Here is a 24,484-nt window from a genome sequence, read left to right as displayed (position 1 = left end):
AAGAACCGCAGGCCTCACTTGCCTCAGTTAAGGTCAGTGTTCATGACTCCACCATAAGAAAGAGACTGGGCAAAAATGGTCTGCATGGCAGAGTTCAAGACGAAAACCGCTGCTGAGCAAAAAGAATATAAAGGCGTGTCTCAGTTTTGCCAGAAAACATCTTGATGATCCCCAAGACTTTTGGAAAAATACTCTGTGGACTGACGAGACAAAAGTTGAACTTTTTGGAAGGTGTGTGTGTCCCATTATGTCTGGCTTAATAGTAACACCGCATTTCAGAAAAAGAACATCATACCAGTAACAGTAAAATGTGGTGTTAGTGTGATGGTCTGGAGCTGTTTTGCTGCTTCAGGACCTGGAAGACTTGCTGTGATAAATGGAACCATGAATTCTGCTGTTTACCAAAAAATCCTGAAGGAGAATGTCCGGCCATCTGTTCGTGACCTCAAGCTGAAGCGAACTTGGGGTTCTGCAGCAGGACAATGATCCAAAACACACCAGCAAGTCCACCTCTGAATGTCTGAAGAAAAAAGATAAATTCAAGATTCAAGATAAATTCTATAATAAAAAGAGTTAAATTCTGTATAAAAGAGTTAAATTCATTCATTGTTGATGTTATCTGTGGTATGATGTACTTTGCTCTGCTCCAACATTTTCCTACTTTCCTCTCCAGAATATTACAAAAAACTGATTTCTTGTCAAATTAGAATGATATCTTATTTTTACCATCTGGAGCAGAACGTGTGGAGTACTGGTGACAGCGTGCGTGGTAGTGTGTCTGCTTGACACACAAACGGGTCCCTCATCAGGATTTTGAGGGCACGACAAGATGGGTTCGTTAAATTAGTTCATGCTAATCGGGTTTGGGAATTAGTTAATTCTCCCAGGATGCCTCAGTCCTTCATTTGACTGCTCCTCGTTCATCATGGGAGGATTGACCTGACTGCAGCTATTTGAGAGATGTCCTTAAAACTGTTTTTTAGGTGTCTTAATTCAAATGGTTAAGTAACTGTTTGTGTCTGTGTCTGTTTTCTTCATGTGTTGTTTTTATGGGTACTGAAAGTGGTTTGTCTGTGCATCTAGACTGAAAAAATAATGTTTTCCATAATTAGTAGCCTATATTTGTCAAATTTTCAAATACAAACATCTTAAAAATAAGATAAATTTGCCAATAAGATACATTTATGAAGTCGAAATGAAATGAAAATTCAACTGTTTCATTCATCTTTTGTAAATGCATATTATAGATGTTATTGTGTACAAATTTTTTTTTACTTTGTAATGTTTCATCAAAATATAATATTTAAATCATTTGAGCTAAATAGCCACAGCTCAAAATCCAATCAACAACTGATGAAACCAATTCCCTTTCCTAATTTTTTTTCTTTTCCCATTGTTGATTTCACTTGGCTGTACGTCACAATACAGAGGAAAAAATCTGTCTATACATCTGTTTCATTGAAACTTTAAAAAATAAAATAGAAATGATTTCATAGATTTTTTTTTACCCTGTTAGCAAGTTTCTTTCTTATTTTAAGCATAAATCTAACAAAATGTAGTGATATTTACTCAAAAAAAGGGGGAGTACGTTAAACGTTTTGCTTCTCATGTAAATGCATTTCGAAAATACTGATCATGAAAATTATTTTTGTAGTGTAAATGTCTGACATGTCATTATGAAATGTGAGGGACATCTGGGCAATTGGCAGAAAAGCCACAGAAAAAAAAAAGAAAACAGGGTAGGTGGACAGTCAGTGCAGAGGAGCCAGAAAAGGAGGTGGACAGATATTCATCTGCAAAAGGAATGGTTTACCCCAGTAAAGGGAGGAGGGGCAAGTGTGAACTGACAGAGAGGAGGGGGAGAAATGAGGAGCGGGGAGAATAATGTGAGCACTGCAGAGGGGGAATGGCAGCAGCAGTGTTTCTCTCTCTCACACACACACACACACACACACACACACTTACACTTCCAAATAAATGGCTGTAATGTCGGGCTACGTAAAAAAAAAAAAAAAGAATCATAGTATGGATGCTGGAACTGAGGTGGACTGAGATAAACAGATTATATTGATTGCAGATGATAGAAGAAGAGGCTGTGGGCTTTAACAAGAGACGTGCACTAGCCAATCAATGCACATCTGTCTGCAGGAGAGCCAAAATGACTTCTCTGTTTTCAGAATGGTGACCACTCACCGCGCACACTGCTACAATTCACCAACCCTCCCTTACTCTTTTCTCCCCCTCCCATTTCCTTATGCTCTCAGATTTTTTTTTTTCCTGTTTTTAAATATACATTTCTTTTTTCTCTCCCTTTATCCCCTTCCATTACAGGTCTTTGTATACGTACCATCTCTTCTCCATCATCCATTCTCCTCGTCTTTCTCACAAAGTCTGCTTTTCCCCTTCTTCTTCCCCTGTGGTGTTTCCTCAGTGCAGCGTGTCAATGAGACTGCTGCATTCACACCAATCCCACTATTCTCAGAGCACTTTTGCTGTTTTTGTAGTATTTGGCGCCCTCTATCTGTAGTACACCTCCTTCTGATTGTGAAGGACCTCTGCAGTGGTACAAACTGCATCACAGCAGCCTCTGGATGTTAAAGTGCTTATTCTGTCATGTAGACTATTTATTTGTACCTGATGCCAACAGCTTATGGCTTTAAGCACAGAACGGGAAGGCTGGCATGCCATTTGGTTTAGAAAATCTATCTATAAAAGGGTTTTTCAAATTTTTTTCAGGCCAAAGACCTTTTGTTGTATTGTGAGAACAAGCATGGACTCTCTGTTACATATTGTTGAAACTGAGCATTGCAGTTTAAGCCTGGTCTATAATAACACATATTGTTTTATATTGATACATTCACATAGACTATTGTACTTAAATTGTAGAGCCATCAAAATAACTATTATTGTTATGCTTAAATTTTACATAGTATATTTTAATGTGACAGGAAGAATGAAATGTTTACTTGAATTTCAGCTTCTCAAGGTTGGATCATGTTTATTTGTTTTACAAAAAGTAAGGTCAGACTGTACGTACTTATGTACTCTTCTATGCCATTTGATAATAGTGTGAGTAGTGTTCACACTGAAAATTTGACAAGAAAAGTGCACTTCAAATACCTAGACAGTACATATATCTAACTGAAAAAGAAGAAGAAGAAAAAAACAGTGTGGAATGGTTTCATGCGCTTTACTGTCGCAGCTTTCCTTAGCGGAAGGGGAATGTTATCAGACGCTGGATGAGAAAATAACCTCCAAAAATACAGAGTGTATATTCTGTCATTTGGGACACAACTTTGGTTTACTATCAAACAATATTTGTCAGAGCCCCTGTTGAAGACAATACAACAAATCTACAGTAGAACAGCAGTTTGCAGTGGAGAAACAAGTCATGATGTTGATGATGTTTTAGATCAGACTGTCGTTATTTTTGCAGTTCTGCCACAGCAATGACACACTTCAGCTTTAAGCACTGTACCAGTTCTTTATTCCAATAGTGATCTCACTGTATAATATTAATGTGCTCATCTTCTCATCTCTCTTTGTGTCTTTCTGTCTCTCTCTGTGTCTCCCTCTCTCTGTTTCCAGTATGTGGCGTTCGGCTCGCTCCTGTTCATCCTCATCTCCATCTCAACATTTTGCTTGGAGACACACGAGGCCTTCAACACCATCTACAGTAAGACAGAGAATGTGACGGTGGGGAACGTCACGCGGGAGGAGGTTGTGTTTGAGGTAGTGACTGACAACTGGCTGACCTACGTGGAGGGCGTATGCGTCATCTGGTTCACCATCGAGGTGTTTGCCCGTGTCATCTTCTGCCCGGACAAGGCCGAGTTCTTCAAGAGCTCGCTGAACATCATCGACTTTGTAGCCATCCTGCCCTTTTACCTGGAGGTGGCGCTGAGCGGCCTCTCCTCTAAAGCGGCGAAAGACGTGCTGGGCTTTTTGCGTGTGGTGCGATTCGTCCGAATCCTGCGAATCTTCAAGCTCACGCGCCATTTTGTGGGGCTGAGAGTGCTGGGTCACACGCTCCGTGCCAGCACCAATGAATTCTTGCTCCTCATCATCTTCCTTGCTCTGGGGGTGCTCATCTTTGCCACCATGATCTACTACGCCGAGCGCATCGGTGCCGACCCGGCCGACCCCACGGCGAGCAAACACACCACCTTCAAAAACATCCCCATCGGCTTCTGGTGGGCAGTGGTCACAATGACAACACTGGGTTATGGAGACATGTATCCAGAGACATGGTCTGGTATGTTAGTGGGTGCCCTGTGCGCCCTGGCGGGCGTGCTGACCATCGCCATGCCTGTGCCCGTCATTGTAAACAACTTCGGCATGTACTACTCTCTGGCAATGGCCAAGCAGAAGCTGCCCAAGAAGAAGAACAAGCACATCCCACGGGCTCCGCAGCCTGGATCGCCCAACTACTGCAAGCCAGACGCCCTGGCCATGGCAACTGCCTCGCCACACAGGATCATGGGTAATGTGATGGGCAGTATGGTGGTCTCTGGAAGCATGGCAGGAGACTGTCCTCTTGCACAGGAGGAAATCATAGAGATTAACAGAGCAGGTGTGTGTGTGTGTGAGTGTACCCATGTGTTTACGTGTTTGTGTGTGTGACGTTTCTTTGCAATAATAGGTTACATTCCCAAGAATAAAGGTGCGGTCACATTTACAGGAGCTCGGTGAAATTTAGCGGGTGAAATTGTGACCTCATGATTGGGAGTTTTGCATGAGTGCGAAAAGGTTCACCACACAGTTGGTCACTTGAATTTATCACACAGATTGAAAGTGACTACTGTGTGAGCTGTGCTTTCTACATTGCCCCACTATTCACAAGCGATAATTTTGCCTTAAATTTCACTAATGTGACCACGCCTTAAAGGATTAGTTGTATGATTATATTATGAACAAAAAATGCTATTGACGCACAACACTTCAAGTGAGTGTATTTTTGTGTGTGATGTCAACTAGCTCCATCTCACCCATCAAGAAAATTCTGTTCAAATGCCTGTGGTCATCACATCGCTTTTTATAATGAACTGTCATCGCCTAAACTGGATCTGAAACTGAATCTTGCGTAATGTTTACACACATACACACACAAGTATCTGAGAGTAGTAAAATGCAAAACTATGCTGTCATGGCCGGGTTTGACAGAGAACAGGAATGTTATTCAAATTATAGCAGGATTATGCTTCATGCGTTCCAATCAGTTTCTTAGACTACCAGAACACATCCCACCCAATCAGAAGAGGAGGGAAAATGATCCTGGAACTAGCAAACAGCTTTTGGTAGATGATTGACATAGAGCTTACAGTACTATTTGTGTGTGCAGTTTATTTGCACACTCACTGCAGAAACACATTTTCCTAATCAGTATATTTTTATATATCCAGTAAAAAAATGTTGCTTCTCAAGTAAAGTTATTCTTTATGTAAGGATGTTTTACAGTACAACAAGAACTAAGAACTTTAAGAACATCTTTTTTCACAGTTTTTGCATGTGACGGTTGAGCCAGTGAGCCGAGAGAGCTGCGTGTGTCATTACTGTGCAGAACACAGATATACACACCCCATGCTAAGATTAACATGAGCCAGATTATCCACGGCCTCTCAGATTGGCATATGCTATATTTGATCTATAATATAAGCAAAAGGTTTCAGATCACTAGCACTGTGCTTACTGCCACATATCTGCCCATATTTAGATGATTTCAACACAAAAAGATACAGATTATGACAGATGACAGTGTGTCCTTATAAATAGGATGACTTTAGATTGTTTATCTTAGAAAGTAACATTTTTGGACCAAGCAGCCTCTTAAATGGATGACAGCTGTAGTTCTCGGCTCCTCCTCTTTGTTTTGCTCTTCCATGGAGTTCTCACAGCTGGAAGTTCCCAAGGAAATGAAAGGGAGCATGAGCATCCTGAGACGCTTGCTGTGAGGAAACGCTTTAGCACATGTGCCCTCCTGTAGCTTCAAACCATTCCCACATGCCCTTGACACCTACAGTACTGGCATCATATCCATCATGTGCACTGTTAATGAAGTTTTATTAAGTAGTGTAAAACTAAAAGTATGAAATGTATAACAAAGTCATTTGTTTGTCACCCGTCCCCATGTGTGAGTGTGGTGGGGTTTTTTTGGCTTGCGTGAGAGGTGCTCTGATTCTGTAACTGATTTTATGCTGGAAGTTTCTAAAAGGTTCACCTAAAATTCCAAACCCATATGATTTCATTTTGTCAGTGGAAAACACAAGGAGATGTTTTGTCTGAGCTGCTCCATTTCACACAGTCAAATTGAATGGGGTCAATACAATAGCTTTATGTGAGGCACGGGCAGAAATGTACTCATTATTTACTCAAAATCCAGCCATGGTTTCCATTTACTTCTGTTGTTTGAAAAGAGCAGCTTGAACAATGCTCTAGATTTCTTCTTCAGTGTTCCACAGATCAAATAAATCCATGTGGATTTCTAAAGAAACTAAGGTGAATAAATGTTTTTTATTTTACTGTGTTATAAGTATTTTTATTATCTCTTCAATGGTTGGCTTTAAATGGCTGTCAGGAAAGTGAGTTATATCTGATGTAGTGAACCTTATGTCATGACCTTTGCTATAGACTTTTGTTTCATCCATTCATCACGCTTTGTCACCATTCAACTGTGAACATATTCATCTTAACAGATTTCATGGTAATATGCATTTTTTTTAACTGATAAATATTTGTAATTTCTTCCAATGAGCTCCAACTGCATAACGGGTCTCTGTCGTCATCTCCCTTGCCTTCCCATCCTCCTTTTTCTTTCCATCTCTCTCCATGTCTTTAGCAGGCTTTGCCCCTGGCTTATTTCTGTAAATTGTTGAGCGGTAACTCACGTCAGATTAGATTTGACAGCTGTGTCGGAAGCTATAAGAACAAGTGGCCCTGCAGCTTCTTTGTTTGAGTGTGTGTGCACATCTCACTCTTTCAGACACACTCAGTCATGTTGTGTGTGTTTGTGTATGTGATGTTCTGAGTTCCCCTGCACCATTTTAATCAAGTGATGCTGCTCTTTTTGTAGCGCATCTATTTTTGCTCCTTTTTATTCATCCCTTTTCATCCCTATTTTTTTTTTCTTCCCTCTTCCCTGGCTTTTCATGTTACTATGACTCTCTAATGTCACATGCACACATTACTACAAATAGTAATTTTCTTTCTTTCTTTTTTTTTTTCTTTCTTTCTTTTTTTTCAGACTCCAAACAGAATGGAGATGCTGCAAACGCAGCTCTGGCTAATGAGGACTGTCCCACCATAGATCAGGTGCTGGGGCCAGATGACAGGAGTCCTGCCACCGGTGGGCTGGGGACATGCACGGGGCGTGAACGTTACCCCCACGATAGGGCCTGCTTCCTTCTCAGTACCGGAGAGTTCCGCACCACAGACAGCAATGTCAGGAAAGGTATGCAGCACCCACAAACAAACACTTTATTATACTCATACTTTCAGTGTACATCACACAGAACAGGCGCAGGAAAGGTAAGTTGTATGTTCAAATGCTTATTATTGCATATTAGGGCAAAGACCACATACACTGTAGCAATATATATTTTATACACAAATATACATGCACTTCATAAAGTGCATCAGAGGTATACGCATTAAAACAGGCTCTCCCGCATCCATACTAACAGCATAGCTCCCCGCCTTCCCCTTATGCATTTCTCCTCATAATTCACCACATCAATCATTCTGAAGGCCACTCATCATTAGCAAAGCTCTTACCACACACGCAGTAATAATTCAATTCATATCTTTGTTAAATGTGTTTAATCTTTGATAAATGCAGGACTTTTGAGTGAAAATAATCCTGGCGCAAGTTATTATTAACAGATATATCAAACAAATTCGCTGCGTCTGGCCAACAAGGTCTTCAAATGCTGTCTTTCTGTCTATCCATCTATCTGTCTGTCTATTGTTCTGTCTGTCTCTCTGTCTGTCGATATCTGTCTATCAGTCTGGGTTGCACAAAATTCTGAATTTAAAGAATTGTCTTTCTTTCAATTTAAGAGTTTGAATTTAATTGGCCTCATCTCAGAGGAAGTTAAACTGGAATTCAAACTGGAATGACAGGAAGAGGAGTTTAATACAGATAATGCATTCCGTTCTTCCATTTTGCTTAACTTATTACATATTTTTATGAAATTTCAAGGCTTTTAAAATATTTTAATTATTTAACTCTACTTCCTTACATTTAAATGCAAGGATTCCTGTTTTCTACCTAAATTCAAATTTAGGAAATAAATTAAAATTCCTGACTCAATTATGAATAACACAAAAGCAGCTACCTGTCTGTCTCTCTGTCTGTCTGTCTGTTTGATCTATCTGTCTATCTATCAGGCTTGCCTTTGCTCTTTCTTGCTCTCATTCATTGATTTTTTCCTTCATTCTCTTTCTCTTCCTGGCCTCCCACCCTGGCTTGTCTCTGCCCATGTCTCTTTCCCTCCACCCATCCCTTCATCTTGCCCTTTTTTCTCCTTATCTCCTGCACTTCTGCGTCACATCCTCTTGAATCTGCTCTTTTTTTTTTGCAATGGCATGATTGACATCTTCTGCCTTTCTCTCTGTACTATACCTTCCTACTCCTGCACCTTTCCACCAACCTCCACATATTCCAAATACACCCCTCCACACAACCAAATCCTACAACCCCCCACCCACAAAAACACGAGAAGCTGCAAACACCAACCCAGTCTCCCCCTCAGCAGATGAGTGGTTCAAGCCGGAAGGGCCACTGCTACAGCAGGACCTCAATGCCAATTCTGCCTCCTCTTGGATCAAACCATAATGAATCAGAGGTAACACTCAAAAAATCAACCAGTGATGCAGTATAGAAATTAGTTGAATGAATAGAGCTCGATATTTTAATTAATTCCATACAGCACAGTGCTATTTCACAGGGAAATATTTTTTATATGCACATATTTCAACAGGATATAAAGAATTTGTACAAAGAATATATTTAGCACATTCATGCATTAGAACAACCATGGATATGAAACGCAAACATAACTACGCCACACTCAGGACTAAAGTACACAATACTAAACTGAGCTTTTATAGAGGTTAATGTCTCTAAGAAATACATGACTTAAGTAAACTTGCAGTATGTTTTTTTATTAATAGGGACAATATGACTTTGAGTCAGAGGGGGGTGTTGTCTTTTATATGTTCTGTCTCTGTGTTTGACAATTTACACACTGATATAACTTAAGTATTTAATATCTACATAGACTAAATTCAGACTAAGATCAGTCATGACAGTGACACTTTTGTATTTAAGGGCAATGTTTTTTTTTTTCAATTTGCCCTGAATTAGTTCATTCTAGCCTTTAATATTATTTCTAACCTAATAAAACATGCAGCATCAAGTTCTGTAATTCTAAATGATATAAAATCTAAAATAAATTAAGAAATGGGTAGTCCATAATAAGACATCTTAACCCAATAAATTCTAGAATACTCTTTAAATAATTGATACATGTATTGAAATACATACTAAACCCAAGATGTACATAAAACACAATCACTGTTTACAGTTACTTATGAAAATGTTACAGATTACAAAGGGGGTTGCATCTGAATATTTTTTGTACACACATACAGATTTAATTAATTTCTTTCCTAAATTGCATCGACTGCTCTAAAATATGAGACACCAATGTTTCAGGAGTTTAGGACACAGAACAGGACACATGCTTATTTAATAACTCTTTTATTTCCTATTTGGGTATATGTATATGCTTTATTTGGCATTGTTAGATGCCAGTGTTTCATAGCTGGTTTGATTTCAAAAACAGTAGGCCTATCATAACTATTAAACTATATTTTGTTATGACTTTAAATCTGTATTTAATCTCAGAATGATCTCAACGTAAAAAGAGGTGCTAAAGTCTGATTTTGTGGTGGCTGTGCTTTAAAATTAAATTATAATAATCTTAATAAAAAGAAATAAAAAAAATTAAATCTTAATACGAGTGATAAAGGAAAGTCTTTTGAAAGTCTGACAGTAATCAGTGTTGAGTGCTACTGTAAGGTTAACCCTGTCTGCTTTAAATGTTTGAAAATGATTATCAGTTCGTTAGAAATTTAGAAAAGTAATCAAAAAGAAAACAAATGTCATCAGTTGCATTACTTTAATCAAGTAATTGAAATAGTTACACTACATATTGCATTTTAAATAGGGTAACATCTGTAACCTATTACATTTCCAAAGTAACCTTCCCAACACTGAGTACAATATTATGAAACAAAGAATTGAGTAATTCACCATGGGGCATTTCTGTAACTTTTGCTGGAATTTTTGCCCTGAGCCTTAATTTCTGACCCTGATTCACAGCGGACTAGAATCAGCATCTCCTCTTTCTCTCTGGCTCAAATGTGAGTTTTTGCTTAGACTAGCTTTGAAACCTCCGCTATATATGTACATAAATCTCAAAGACTGTTACAGTATATTAGAGATGTCATTATGGCACTAGCTCCCTCATCTCTATCTTTCTCACTCTCTTTTCTCATTTAACCCTCAAGGTGCTCTTTTGTCATTCTAATTGTATTTGCCTCTGATTATTTCCTCAATTTCTTTTCTTCTCCCCCCTCCTATTTATACATCTTTCACGCTCTTTTCTCTTGACTGAACTGAGCACCAGACATTAAGGATTGTACACAAGTTAAGGCTGCACTTTTAACCCTCAGGCCAGTATAGTTCAACACACACTCACATTCACACACCCACACATGTGATGAAATGAAAATGTGTTGAATATCCTAATTCTTGTGTGACAGAAGGTTATTTGTGTGATTCCTGCTTAATTTGTGTTCGTGTGTTTGGGGGATGTTGTATTATTTCCACACACCCACACATTTGATGAAATGAAAAAGTGTTCATTTTAATTTGTGTGTGTGTGTTTGGGGATGTTGTATTTTCTGATGTGTGTTTTTGAGGTGCGCTTGTCTGACGAGCTGTTGTTGTGTTATCTCCTTCCTCAGGTTGTGTCGTGTCATGCGTTTGTATGTCAGCTCTTGTTGCTACACTGTTACACTGTCTTCCTCTGTTCGTGTGTTTTCGTGTGTGTGCACTGTAATCCATTCAGTGTTGCTGTGACTTCTTCCTCCTCCTCCTCCTCCTCCCTAGCGGTGACCTTTCACCTCAGTAGAGTGCCCCTCAGGTCTTTGTAAAGAGATTCAGTGCTCACTGTACTGCCGTTCAAAGGCAAACACAGCAACTACACATTACATCATGACCAAAATCTTGCATCTCATAGACTTTGAGTTCTCCTGTAACAAACAGATTTGGCTCAACTATGTTTAAACTCGGAGTATCAAATCAGTGAAGCCATCTTCCCCAGTTCCATTGTTGGTGTATAGATATTGTGTTTTGCCTTTGTAGGGCTGTATAATTGCCATCCAACACTATATTTACTACCAGAAAGAGGTCTAAAGAGGAATGTCTTTAATGCTTCAGGGGTTTTGGTGAACGGTCACTGAGAAGGGCAGTGTTTTATTTGCCTTTTCTGTTTATTTTTTTTTTTTTTTTTTAATAAAGCTGGTTTCTTCTCTCTCCTGGAACTGCCCTCCACTCTGGGGTCCACTGACCAGTGTTTCATCACAGCCAGCAGATGAAAACGCTTCATTATATGGACCAGAAACAGTCAACTCCAGTATTCTAGCCATGAGTAGATAACAAATGCTCGGTAGGGCTGTGCTGAAACACTGCGCTCTGATGCTGTTAGGATGTGTGCTACAGTCCTGTAGTCTACTGATCAGGGATACAATTCTGCCTCACAAATACACTAACATCAGGTGAGCAGAAACAAACGTGTCTGATAGATTTAAAAGAGACACATTAAAAACTAAAAAGCTCAGCAAATACATATACTGATAACCACAGACACAGGTAAGTTCTTGTAGGGCTGTAATGACATACCTGGGCTGTTGCCATGGTAACCAGACACTTTAAGGGCTGTGATGCAATTGTTACAAATCACTGCAAAGTTTTCATGCAGTAAGACCCAAATCGGGGTAAATGTGGAACTATTTTTCTTCTTTCTCTCTTTTACCTTTTTTTTCTTTCTCACTCTCTCTGGCTTCGTTTGCGCCCACAGATTGTGTTTTACTGTGGTCACAGTGCCTCTTCCATTATACTTTTACACAATTATGTTGATGTATGCAAAAAAGCACAGGTCAGGAAAGGTCAAAAGTTTTTCTTTTGGACGTTTCCCTTTTTTTTTTCTTTATAGGTTCCATTATATTGACTTGTATCTGTGTATATTTTTATGTGTCGTAAGAACACATGTCTGAGGGTTTTGTTTCTGTTTATATTTGTGCTATTGCTTTTCAGTGTGGTCTGCTGGTATAGATGTTTTAAAATAGTTCACCCCAAAATGACAATTCATTTACTTACTGTTATTTCAATCCAAACCCGTATGACTGAAAGAAGATGTTTATCAGAATGTCTAAGCTGCTGTCTTCCATACAATTTGTGAATAGGTTGTCAAGATTAAAATATGGACAAAAAGGCAGCATAAAAATATAAAAGTGATCCAAATGACTAAAGGCTGGAATACACTACACCAGGGGTCGGCAACCTTTTAAAATTTTCTGGTTAACCACTGTGCCAACAGTAGATACTTTATCGCTACATTATATTTCTCAACAAGGAGGGGGGTAAAATCGCTGTTTTTAAGTAACTAAACTCAGCTTCATTGTTTGTAGAGAGAGACAGATGCAGACAATTTATACATCTCTCTCTCTCTCTCTCTCTCTCTCAAAATGGCCATATTTGAGAAAAAAAATCTAGTATTCTCTATCACTGGATATAGCTGTCGTTCATTTAACATTTTTATCATAAATATATTGTTAAAAATTGACTAATTAAATTATTTGCAGCTTCATCTTACCTCGTCCTCTTTTCGCGCTCTGCTTCTGTCCCCGTCTACTTTGATTTGATTGGTCATCTCAGTCAATTTGACATTGACGAGCGCTGAGGCTTTGATCTGTGAAGATCTGTGATCTCTTTTGATCTTTGATCAGCGGTCGCGCACGCATCCGTGGACTAGCGCAAGTTAATTCTCACACTTTAATAGTATTTAGCGCTGAGGCTTTGATCTGTGTAGGTGTTTGATCCACATTGATTTATTTGTGGCGGGCCGCCACAATATCAAAACTGACCGCCACAAATAGATTTTCCAAAAGGCTTTGACTTCATAGAATAAACATGAGCACTGCACGTTTCAAAATCAAAAACCAATGCGGGTGTTTTTATTCACTGTATTTCAGAAGGAAACCGACTGTATTTAGAAAAATTTCGATTTCATTTTCATTTCATTTTGCATGTAATGCTTGATAAGGCAGCGTTTTTCAGCGCTGCTTCGCAGCTGTTACCATCCTGTATCTCTTGGCTTAAAGCGTGGCAGAAAATGAAGGTTGCCGCCACAAATAGAGTGTAAGGCTGGTGGGAAACACTAGAAGTTATTACTTAAAAATGTACGTCAGTATGCAGTTTTCCCTATTGCTCGCGTGCCAGTCATTTTCCCTCTGCATGCCACTGTTGGCAGCGTGCCATAGGTTGCCGACCCCTGCACTACATTACATGTTTGTTTGGTTTTGTCGGATCAGAGAGTTAACCCTGTCGGCATCTGTTGCCGTTGGTCGGTTCTTATAATAGTTTGTTATCACTGATTGAACATGTTGAATAGTTGTTTGTCGGGTCTTTTAATGTCTGAGAAGTGACGTACCATAATTGGTTGTCTGTCGGCGTTGGTCTGCATCTGTCAGTACAGTATGGGTAAACAATGTTCTAAAATTGGCTCTAAATATCAAGCATGTTTGAAGGTGCTGTATGTAGGATTGACACCGAGTGGTTGAACTAGGTATTGCAGTCCAAATTCAAAATATTGGAGAGGGTTTTTTTTCACCCCGCTCCTCCTGCTCAGACTTGACGCACACGCAAGTTGCCAGATTGATGACACCAACAGAAATGAGCGCACTTGATGATGAATGAAATGAAATACACTGTGTTTTCCCCCAACTGGCAACCCGGGATGCCGAGATACAATTGTGGGCGGGTTTCACAAACCAAAAGAGAATTCCAGCACGGAACGCACATTTACAAAGGAGAATAACTGTAGCATTTTTTCCCCTGATAAACAAGTATGTTAACTTAGCATGTTTCTTAAATATCTGCAAACATGTTATGGTATTTCTACGCTTTATTAGAGTCAAAATCTTACATACAGCACCTTTAATATCCTCCGACTGGACAGAATAATAGTGTGAAGCTAAAAAGAAAATTGTGCCCATCATACACGACATTATTTTCTGTGGAATCTGTCACCAAAATCTGCAGACTGATTCTTATTATTGGCAACTGTAGCTTTAACTTGTCCAAACTGTCCGATCTGCGACAAAGTCATGTAGTGTAATCCAACTTTAATGCTCTATATTTCAAGACAACTGAAGCATTAGGTGCGTCCCAAATCACACACTTATGCACTATTCTAGAACGTTTTATAGTATAAATAGTGTGAGTAGTGTTCACACTGAAAATTCCAAAAAGAAAAAGTGTGGAATGTTGAACACCTCATGCACGCAACTGTCACAGCTTTAATAACGTAGCGAAGGGGAAGGGGCTATCAGACTCTGATTATTATTGCCATAATAACCTTATATAATTCATACACTACATGGAGTACTAAGTGCATGAGTGCATAGTGAATAGTGCATCATTTGGGATGCAGTTATAGTGTAGGATAGCTTTAAGTCAGGAACAGACTAGTCTCAGCCTCAGACGTCATGCCCACGGACCGTTGGCTAAACGTCTGATGCATATGGGACACAAAAGTGGAAACACTTCAGGAGTGTCGAACGAAAACGAACTGTGATTGGTTGTTTGACATGTCGGTCAAACGGCATCATGAGCGGGCCTTAGCCAGTGAAAGCTGCAATGAATTCCTAGGCTACGTGAGACTAGGAACAGACTGAAATTTAAGTTTTCACTGAAAATCAGCTATAGTCAAGTGCAGCTTATATTTTGCCAAAATATTAGGGTGATTTAAAGGAAAAAGTCATAGGAGTGTGAGTAAATATTGACAGAATTTCAATTTATGGGTGAACTGTGCCTTTATATTCCACTCCCTCGCTCTCCTGCTCAATTACCTCAGCATGTATTCTTCTTTCTTCTCCCCACTCGAACTTCTGCCTCTTTCTGTTTTTACCTTCTGCCCTCTCACTCCTTCCTGCCCACTGTTGCCAAGGAAACAGTGGAAGAGAGCATTCTGGGACTAAGCGAAACATGATGAAATATAAAATGAAGGGGTTAAAGATGGTTCAGGCTAAAAAAATTACATTTGTTGAGGTGCGTCCCAAATCACTTACTTATGCACTATTCTATGACGTTTTTTAAGTATGAATAGTGCAAGTAGTGTGTTCACACACACACAAAAAAAGGTGTAAATACCTTCACTTTAAACACCCCGATGATGCACTTGAATAACCGAAAAAAGCAACGTGTGGAATGTTGGACACTTCATGCACTCAGCTGTCGCACCTTTAATTACTTAGCGAAGGGGGAGGGGCTATCAGACTCCAATAATTAATGCCATAATAACCTTATATAATTCATACACTACATGGTTGAGTACATAGTGTATGAGTGCATAGTGTATAAGTGCATAGTGTATATTGCGTCATTTGGGACACATCTTTGGTCTTCTAAAACCTGGCAAATTGGTTGATGTTACAACCTTAATGTTCAGACGCCCTCTTACTCCCAAGATGCACTTAGGTGATTATTATGGTTATTTCATTGCTGTTGTGCCCCTGTTGTTTTTGTTTCTTCTTTTGCACCCTTTTATCAATCATTTATTCAGTGTAAAGTGCTCTTTTGATGTACTGGAGTTTTTGTATTTTATATTTTGAGTACGCTGAGAGCTTTGACACATACCCTTGGGCCCTGCCATTGACAGACTCTAGTGGTGAGGCTAAACGTGTAAGAGCTGCAGTCTGGATGCTGGCCACAGCACAGTGACTGAGGGCATTGTGGTCATCTTCCTCTCTAGCCATTTTCTTAAAGCGTAGAAATAGTACTGCACTGCAGCGCTGCAGTCACACCCCTCTTTCTCTCTCGTTCTCTCTCGTTCTCTCTCTCTTTCTCTCCCTCCCATTTCTCTCCCTCTGCAGACTGATTGATTTTCCCCTGTACTCCCATTTAACCTCACTTCTGAATCTTTGCTGTAACCGGAGAACCCGAGGGTTCTCTCTCTAGGGCTCTTGATGAGCTAGACCAATTCATTATCAATTTAACCATATCATGTATCACTATGTGTATAAACAGTGCCTTATGTCCTTTTCAAATCATTTTTAATGATGATTGAATGATTTAAATGATTGAATCATTTCCCACAAACATTGCTGCCAACTGTCGGAGTTCCAGGTTGCATCGGTGTGAGAATTTGACTGCAGTGCAGTAAAAATTGAGCAGCGAGATATGGCTGAGAGGTTGCTGGCCTGGCCGATAATGCTTCCAAAGGGGTCAATGCTTTCATTCTGTTCAGGTCACTGCCCCTCGGGGATCAGAGAGCGAGGGGGAGGGGCCTGTCATGACCTCACCTGATGATGAGGGGTTTTCTTTTTTACAAAACATCTCTCATATAGACTCATATATATATTTACTTAATTATTCAAGTGATGTTAAATTATCCAAAAAGTAATACACATAAATTCAGAGATCTGCAGATCCACTGCATTTCACTTCAGTATGACTGAAGCCTGAACCTGACTGGTTCAAGTAAAGAAACTTGTTGTTTCAATGTTCCATTTTCTGGTGAATCAAGACCAGTTTATGCTCAGTGCATGGTTTTTATCCAAGGTTAGTGAATGGTTGAAGTATGTATTTAAGAAACAGTGTTTTTTATTGTCTTTCAAATCAAACTGGATGTGTTGTGTATGAATGAGTGTGTCTTATCCATCAGAGACGGTGAACTGCATGTGTGACACTATTATCATACAAGATCTGAATGTTCTGTGAATATTATTTCAACGTTTTTTTGTTTCACTCTGTGCCCTACTGTCTTAGATAAAATGTCAACATCTGCACACTTATATTTCTTTCCGTTGTTTCTAGCTGCATAAACTGCTTTTTCTTTTTTATGAAATAGTTTATTATTTATTATTAATGTAATTCCACTGACTGTTTTGCAATCAACAGTGACATGTACAACACCATTCACTCTCTATGTGCACATTGTAATGAATTGTTTATTTTTCACCATGTTAAATGTCATAAGTTTATTTTTCTGTCCATCCTTGTACTGTATATGCAGGTGCTAATTTCTGAATGTAAACTATCCCCTCTCTTCTCACCGCAGTCATTACATCCATCACATATCCCTGCCCTCCTTTAATTAGTCTCTTTGTGATCATCTTTTCTTACAGTTTGTGTCTTTGTGTAATGTTTGTGCACTGTTGTTTCGTGTTGTTCTGTGTACTGTTGTGTCGTGTTGTGCTGTGTCTATGTGCTATTCTGTGTCTAAATCATACATGCAGATGTGATGTAACTTGTATGTATGTGACTACCAATGTTTGTGTTTAAAGGAAGAACAAATATCCACTGGTGGATATTGCAAATATTAACCCAGACTGATTCACACAGATCAAATATACTGTGTATGAACTCAGACACACTTTTGAAACTTAGACTATAATGCAGTAATGCTATAATTCACATCATAATGCAATTAATTAATACAAAATATTAATTTCCCACTAGTAAAAACCATTGAAGTCTTCTCTTAAAACTCAGATTCTCCACACCTGACCTTTGTGATGTTACTGAAAAAGATGGACTTTCTTTAACATGCTGGTTACTGCAAACAGACCAAACTTTTAGTAAATTGTTCAACACAGTATATTAAACATTATTTTATTGCTGCACAATTTCTAAACTGTGGTTAATATTTGTGTCACACACTAACACTTACCTTCCATCCCACCCCCAGGCCACTCATACAGTCCTCGTAGTGTCACTAAAGTTTGACATGAGGTACGTAAACACAGCAGAGAGGGACTTTCATCCATGTCAGGTCAAGGGCTGGCCCATACGGATATAATCTCTATGGGCTTGTAAGCATGATTGTTAGACTCATAAACTGTGCTAAGCTGTGAAGCTATAATGTTAAGACTCTGCATTCAGAGAACTTGCTTCTGACTCAAATCCTAACAAACTGCACTTACAGTGACAGTCACACTGAATGTAGCCGCATCTCTATCACAGATGCTAAAGAATTGCAGAAGCTGAAGACTTGAATTACACCGGTCCACAACACTGCTGTAATTCTTCATACATAACCTCTCACCAAAGCTCTTCAGTGTTGCATGTGTGAGGCTGGTGAGTGCGGGTTGTGTTATTATGATGCCGATAATGAGATTAATCGACAGGTCAATGATTATGCTGGCATCATTTTACTGTTAATAAATATAGAAAATTGCAATTGTATTGACTTTTACTCTTCCATGACCATGAAAGGTCAATTCTTAAATATATCTTAAATATATATTTATAAATATAGCTTAAATAAATATGATATTGGTTGTTGTATAAGTTTCTTTTTCTTCTCCTGCCCTCTCCCTCTTATCTGTGTCAGTTTGTCTGTTTTTTGCTTTGCTTTTTTGCTTCTTTTTTTTTTTTGCTTTGCTTTGCTCTATTTTGTTTTGTTTTACTGGCATTCTAGGTATCTATATCTGTTGTTCTATGTATCTTTGAACTGAAATCCAAAAGCATAGTTGTGTCCTAAACACATTCATTTTCATGTAGGCATTGTCATAAAGCAGCTATTTATATAAAGAATGGGCTACTAATGCTTTTTTAATCGTCACATTTACATTGTAATTGTTCAGAGAAAAAGAGGAAGAAAGATTGCAAGTGCCAAAGCTGTACTTATTTCTGTTGGACACATACTGCCTAGCCATATTGATCCTAATTAATCCCATTCAGAGAAAGCAAATGCTAATAGGGAGGTAAAGACAAGTCCATCGATAGGAAGCAAGTGTCTTCTTATCTATACAGTGTTTGCATCACGGGTGCAAGTACAGAACATAACGTTCACGCACACATTAGTTCTTTCCTCTCTGTAAATGAGTACTCTTATGTGTTTTATTAATTATAATTGGGTTAAATGTGTATATTTCCTCAAATCCATGATGAAAAACAATCACTTTCTGACTTGCACAAGTGGTCTGGTGTGAGGAACATGATGACCCAGATCTTCCTACCACTGCCTTCCCTTGCAGCTCCTATAGGCAATGCTTTGGTGTAGATTTTGAATGACAAGTGGCTGTGCAGCACCCAGAGTGTCCCAGCAGCCCTCTGAATCAGACACACACACATGCACACACACACACTTCTCAACAGAACTGCATCACGCAAGGGACTGGAGATAGGACTGCTGACTATACGACAGTAGGACCTTCTTAAACCCCCGTGTTTTTCCTTCCTTGTGAGCTTTTGTCTCTTGTTTTGTTTTGTTAAGACTTTTAACTCACTGTGTTTGTGTCTGTGTGGGAAGTTCTCTTGTGTCAGGAGGGGGTTGTCTACTATGTAATGTGCCAGCTCTTCCTTCCATATCCATTCGTGTTGGCTTTTTCCAAAAAACAGCAATATCTGAGTCCAGTTGCCCTTCTTAAACAAACAAACAGACTATACAAAGGTAAACTGTGTTTAGCTGTTATTATAATCAATATTCATATTATTAAGTACAGCTATTTGAAAAAAATAATTGTCAAAACAAAAGTTTTTATTTCACCCCAAACTTTGGAAAATTAGATTGTGATTTATTTTCCTCGTCATTTCAGACCTGTATGACTTTATTTCCTCTGTGGAGCATAAAAGAAGGCATTTTTAATATGTTTTTGCCTATACAGTGAAAGTCAACGGTGTCCAAAATACACTGGTCTCCTGTGACTTTCATCACATAAACAAAAACACAGACATTTTTCAAAATGTCTTATATTGTGTTCCACAGAAAAATTTAATTCACAAAGGTTTGGAATGACATTTACTAAACTTTGGGGATTTAAGTATCTGGATCACAGTGGTGGAACAACATGTTACAGTAAAGAATGACAGATCGTGCTCATTTGCATACTGCGTCATCCACAAACCAATACTCAGATTGACTGTGTCATGAAATTACATTCAACACATATTTTTGTGAGCATATTCTGCATTATCTCTTTAGTGCATTAAGAATGAAAACACACAGATAAATCTAAACCATTTTTAGTAAACTCCCCTGAAGTCATTTTAAATTTGACCCAAATTATTGTTATAGCCCACAAAGATCACTAAGACCTGTAAAGGGAATTTGTAACAAAGTAAAATAACACTGGACTTGGTGGGTGAGAAAAGAAGACAAACCGAATCCTATAAGAAAGTTTGGCCAGAAATGGATGTGGAAGGAAAGCTTTCAGGCACTTTGGGGTCACGTGAAGCTGTTTTAATTCCCTATTAATCTACTGAAACACACTTATGTGTAAAAGGAAGACAAATTTGCTGCTAATAATGGAAAGACATCTAGTCTGAAATGCGCGAGCTTCACCTGGCCCACAGTGCTGAGTGAGGCTGCTTTGACTAGACGGAGCTCCTCTGTTGGACTCCAGTGCTAGTATCAGAGTGTTCCGTCTGAGACTGGGTCAAACACCTGGATGCTAAACTCTTTACCTCACTATTGGTCTGAGTCAGCCATCAGGTGCTTCATCCACCTGCTCTTTTACACATCTGCTCTTATCTCTCCCTGAAAACTGTATGTGGCTGCGACTAAAGGGAGTTTTTTTTAATACTGCTGTGCCATAACAACAACAAAAACAAAAAATTGAAAAGAAAACTTGATGACATTTCATAACTCTCATTTTCCTGTTTTGTCCTTGTCCCTGTCTCTGTCTGTCCCTGTCTGTCTTTCTGTCTGTCTGTCATTTACATCCGTTTCATTTTGTCATTCTTTGTTTTAAATTCCGTTTTTTTTTTTACCCTTCCCTTCCTTTCCCCTTTATAAAAAATACCACTTTTGTCATGAATCCAATGTTTTTGTTTGTAAAATGCTTCCATAATAATTCCATTCATTCATCTTTCTCTAATGTATGTAACCTATCCACTGACCATCTTTGGGTTTTGTAGCTGCTGGCTATGAGAAGTCCCGCAGCCTCAATAACATCTCGGGGATGACAGGGGCCCCTCTGCGCCTGACCCCCATCACCCCCATCAACAACCCACCCTACGAGCCCTACAAATCCCCCGGCCCCCTGCGCCGCTGCCGATCCCCCATACCCTCCATTCTGTAGCACATCTTCGGAAACAATGTTGAAATAAGTGAAAAAAAGACACCCACGCACCATCATACCGCAATAGTATTAATAATCACAATAACGATTCTAAGTACTCACACCTCCGCTCCTCCATTGACTGGACAGGGTGGGGGTACCCAGCACTCGTTTAATATGTCATGCCTCAAAGGGAATGGGATGAATTTGTTTAGGGATTTAGAGCTTTAAGTACTAAAATGACTTCATCGCATATACTTCAGGCTACACTTCAGACAGGCAACTAAAAACAATTATATGCTGTGACGTCAGCAGATTATGCCTTATTATCGAAGATAAATAATAATAAAAAAAGAAGCACTGGATATTACTAGGATAAAACTCCTCACTGGTCCATAGACAGCGACAAGCACCCTGTAGGAAATGTACCCTTGTAGTTGAATGACAGTAGTTGGCTTTTCCTCATGTTCCCACCTGATTGCTGGTTGTGAAAAAATGGGACTGTGATCCAGCAGGCTTATTCACTGAGTACTAGTCGCTGAGATCAGCTTTGATACACCATAATAGGTCTTGAAAATCCACTTGATATCAAAGCTTGGAATGATAAAGGTCATAGGTCAACATGCAAGTAGTTCAAGTGCATGCTAGAAAAGACGTCAGTTAGGCAAGTAGAACATAACTCAACTCCCAATCCCCTTTAACTGCTATGAGGATATGAAAATAAACACACCGTATGCTGGTTTGAACTTATATTTAAACCCTGTGGTAGAGAATGAATGCATCGTTTTGGCTGATTTGACCGTGATGAAGAAGTTTTTGGTGATTCAGGCCATAGAACATGATAAGTTTTATGATTACGATAAACAAAAGGACTGCCTTTAATCACACTCTGATCATTCCCTACAGCAACTTTTGTTGTCACTCGATATTTTAACGTATAATTCACACTGTTATTATAATTATGCTCTTTATTTAGGGCAATGAAAAATGCTTAAACCATTCTTGTGGAATATGGACTATTATGATGACCTCTGACCCTGAGAAGCTGGAGATGAATCCTGCGAACTTTACTATGTGCAACTATTAACTTTAACAACTAACAGAGAGAGCGAGAACTGATCATTATTTAAAAAGAGGCTATTTTTATACTAAGCTCTTGGACATTGCGATTCGGATTGGGGTTTGGAGTTGCTCGCGGGTGGCTTTGAGTAGACATTTTGGGAAGACAGGACATCGTGCTTTTGCATGGAGATCTACAGTTAACATTTTGGTTTTTGTATTTTGACTCTCTGCATATTCAACACCAAGTACCACAAAATGAAAAGAGCAGTGGTCTGGACAAATGGCAGAAAAAAAAAGATAATAATAATAATAAGGGTGGCCATTCCTATTAAGGGCCTATAACCTTCTGCACTTTTTCGGGACCCTTTTTAATTTGTATACTAGAGCATGAAGGAGCTGTCTTTAAAATATATCCTTTCCTTATTGTGGTATTTCCTCATTAATCTGAAGACATATCAATCTGAACTGCACTCCTCACTGCATATCTGCATATCCTGGAGCTGTGGTGAACCAGACAGTGGCCTCAAAGTTTCCCTACTTAAGGGCAAGAATTAGCTGGACGTTTTCATCATCATCATCATCATCATCATCACTGGCATTACCCTCCCTCATCATAATCATTTTTTCTGATTACTGTTATTCCTCTAATTTGAATGCAGTAGAAAATCAGTTCAGTTTGTTTTCTCTTTGGTCCCCTTCTTTTCTTTCTCTGTTTCTTTTTTAATTTATTGATTGATTTATTTATTTTTTTACCTGCTCTGTCTCTTGGATGCTGGCCTTCGTTCCAATATAAAGGAGGGAACATTGAATGGATGCTGGATTGACAGCGGTCAGTAAAAGAAGAAAAAGAAAAGATGACAAAATGAACTCTTTGAAATGCAGATATATGAGCCATATGTTTCACTGTGTTTTTTTGGGGGGGGGGGTCTGCTGCATATTTAGTGCTCAGATACAATACACACCTCTGGTGAAGATATCTCTGCAATAGCAGCTCACAAAGCTTCTTGTTGTCTTTTTCTCCATGTGAAACAACAGACAACCCGGGGTATAAATGGAAAACTTGATCAGGAAGCAAAGTAGCATTATATATTTAGATGATTTTATTGTCTTGCAACTGAAATATTTTACATACCCATATTTAAGCATTTATTAATTTACTACAAATCATCTGTAATCATTCTTCTGGATTAAGCAATGTATTTTTTATTTTATTTTAGAATTTATTTATTTGCATTTAGGTTTTTTTATTTTATTTTTATGTCTTTTTGCTATTGCCACATTACTTGTTACACTCCTCTTTCCCTCCTCTCTTCTTTTCTGTTTAAAGAAGTTCACTGCTAGAGTGAAGAAAGTCACAGAGGTTGCTGATTACATGGAGCGCGTGCATGCCAGCAGCAAACTAATGTGTGACACTGTGCTTTAATGAGTAAAACACCAATCATGGGTCGTCTGCATGTGTGCTGCACTGCTTTATGTACATGCTTCATATACATTGAAGGCCTCAGGACAGTGAGTGAGGGCCATCTGGTGGATGTATGCTACGTCACATGTATGCTTTGTGTAACTGGAGTGTTCAGTCACCTTTAAGTGTTTTAGGGAGATTCTCAGACCAGTGTTATGAATATATATATTTTTTTTGAACTAGCTAAGTTATTTAGCCATTTAAAGACAAAACGCAGTAACTACATCACACGGTTATTGTTGAATCTGAGCATAGTTGAGTCAAACCCATCCAACACACAACAGATTATAGTCTTAAGAGAGCTGATTTTGCTCATTTTGTAAATATGCATTTACTGTGTTTTGTCTTTGTGTGCGGTGAGGCAAATTATCTAACGTAGATTTTTAATTCCTTTAATAGGTGTATATTAAAAATGTATGTTACAAGGTACCTTGTAAAACAAACAAATGCAAGTGTGCATTATTTATAATCTTAAATTCAGACAAATGACCTGGTACATTTAGAGGGAGAGAAAGAGGAAGACTAAAATGCCGGTATGATTCAAGTCCAGCCAAAACACTGTTTTATTTCTCACCTTGTAGCTCCTCCATGTCCTCTTCCTCCTTT

At 38.8% G+C, this 24,484-nt stretch overlaps 1 protein-coding gene across 11 annotated transcripts in view; it reads left to right on the top strand.

Annotated features, from left to right (window-relative positions):
• The window catches only part of LOC109059057 (potassium voltage-gated channel subfamily C member 1-like), a 67,614-nt gene that overhangs the window by 35,912 nt on the left and 7,218 nt on the right, over window positions 1-24,484 (top strand). For 2 of the 11 annotated variants that reach the window (XR_006154213.1, XR_006154212.1), the window contains exons 3-5: window positions 3,589-4,573; window positions 7,241-7,447; window positions 8,718-8,843. Coding sequence is in view for 6 of the 11 variants with exons in the window: in XM_042720278.1 (XP_042576212.1) it covers window positions 3,589-4,573; window positions 7,241-7,447; window positions 21,212-21,375 (1,356 nt within the window). In the remaining 5 variants the exon portion in view is untranslated. Of the gene's footprint in view, window positions 1-3,588; window positions 4,574-7,240; window positions 7,448-8,717; window positions 8,844-21,211; window positions 21,453-23,211; window positions 23,246-24,484 lie in introns of those variants that run through there. The other 9 variants (XM_042720278.1, XM_042720276.1, XR_006154215.1 and 6 more) reach the window with 7 other exon arrangements.

This window comes from Cyprinus carpio, chromosome B3 (genome assembly GCF_018340385.1).
Source record: "Cyprinus carpio isolate SPL01 chromosome B3, ASM1834038v1, whole genome shotgun sequence".
Taxonomy (NCBI): Eukaryota; Metazoa; Chordata; class Actinopteri; order Cypriniformes; family Cyprinidae; genus Cyprinus; species Cyprinus carpio.
Note: the sequence above shows the minus strand (reverse complement) of the source record. Positions and strands in the feature narration are given on the sequence as shown.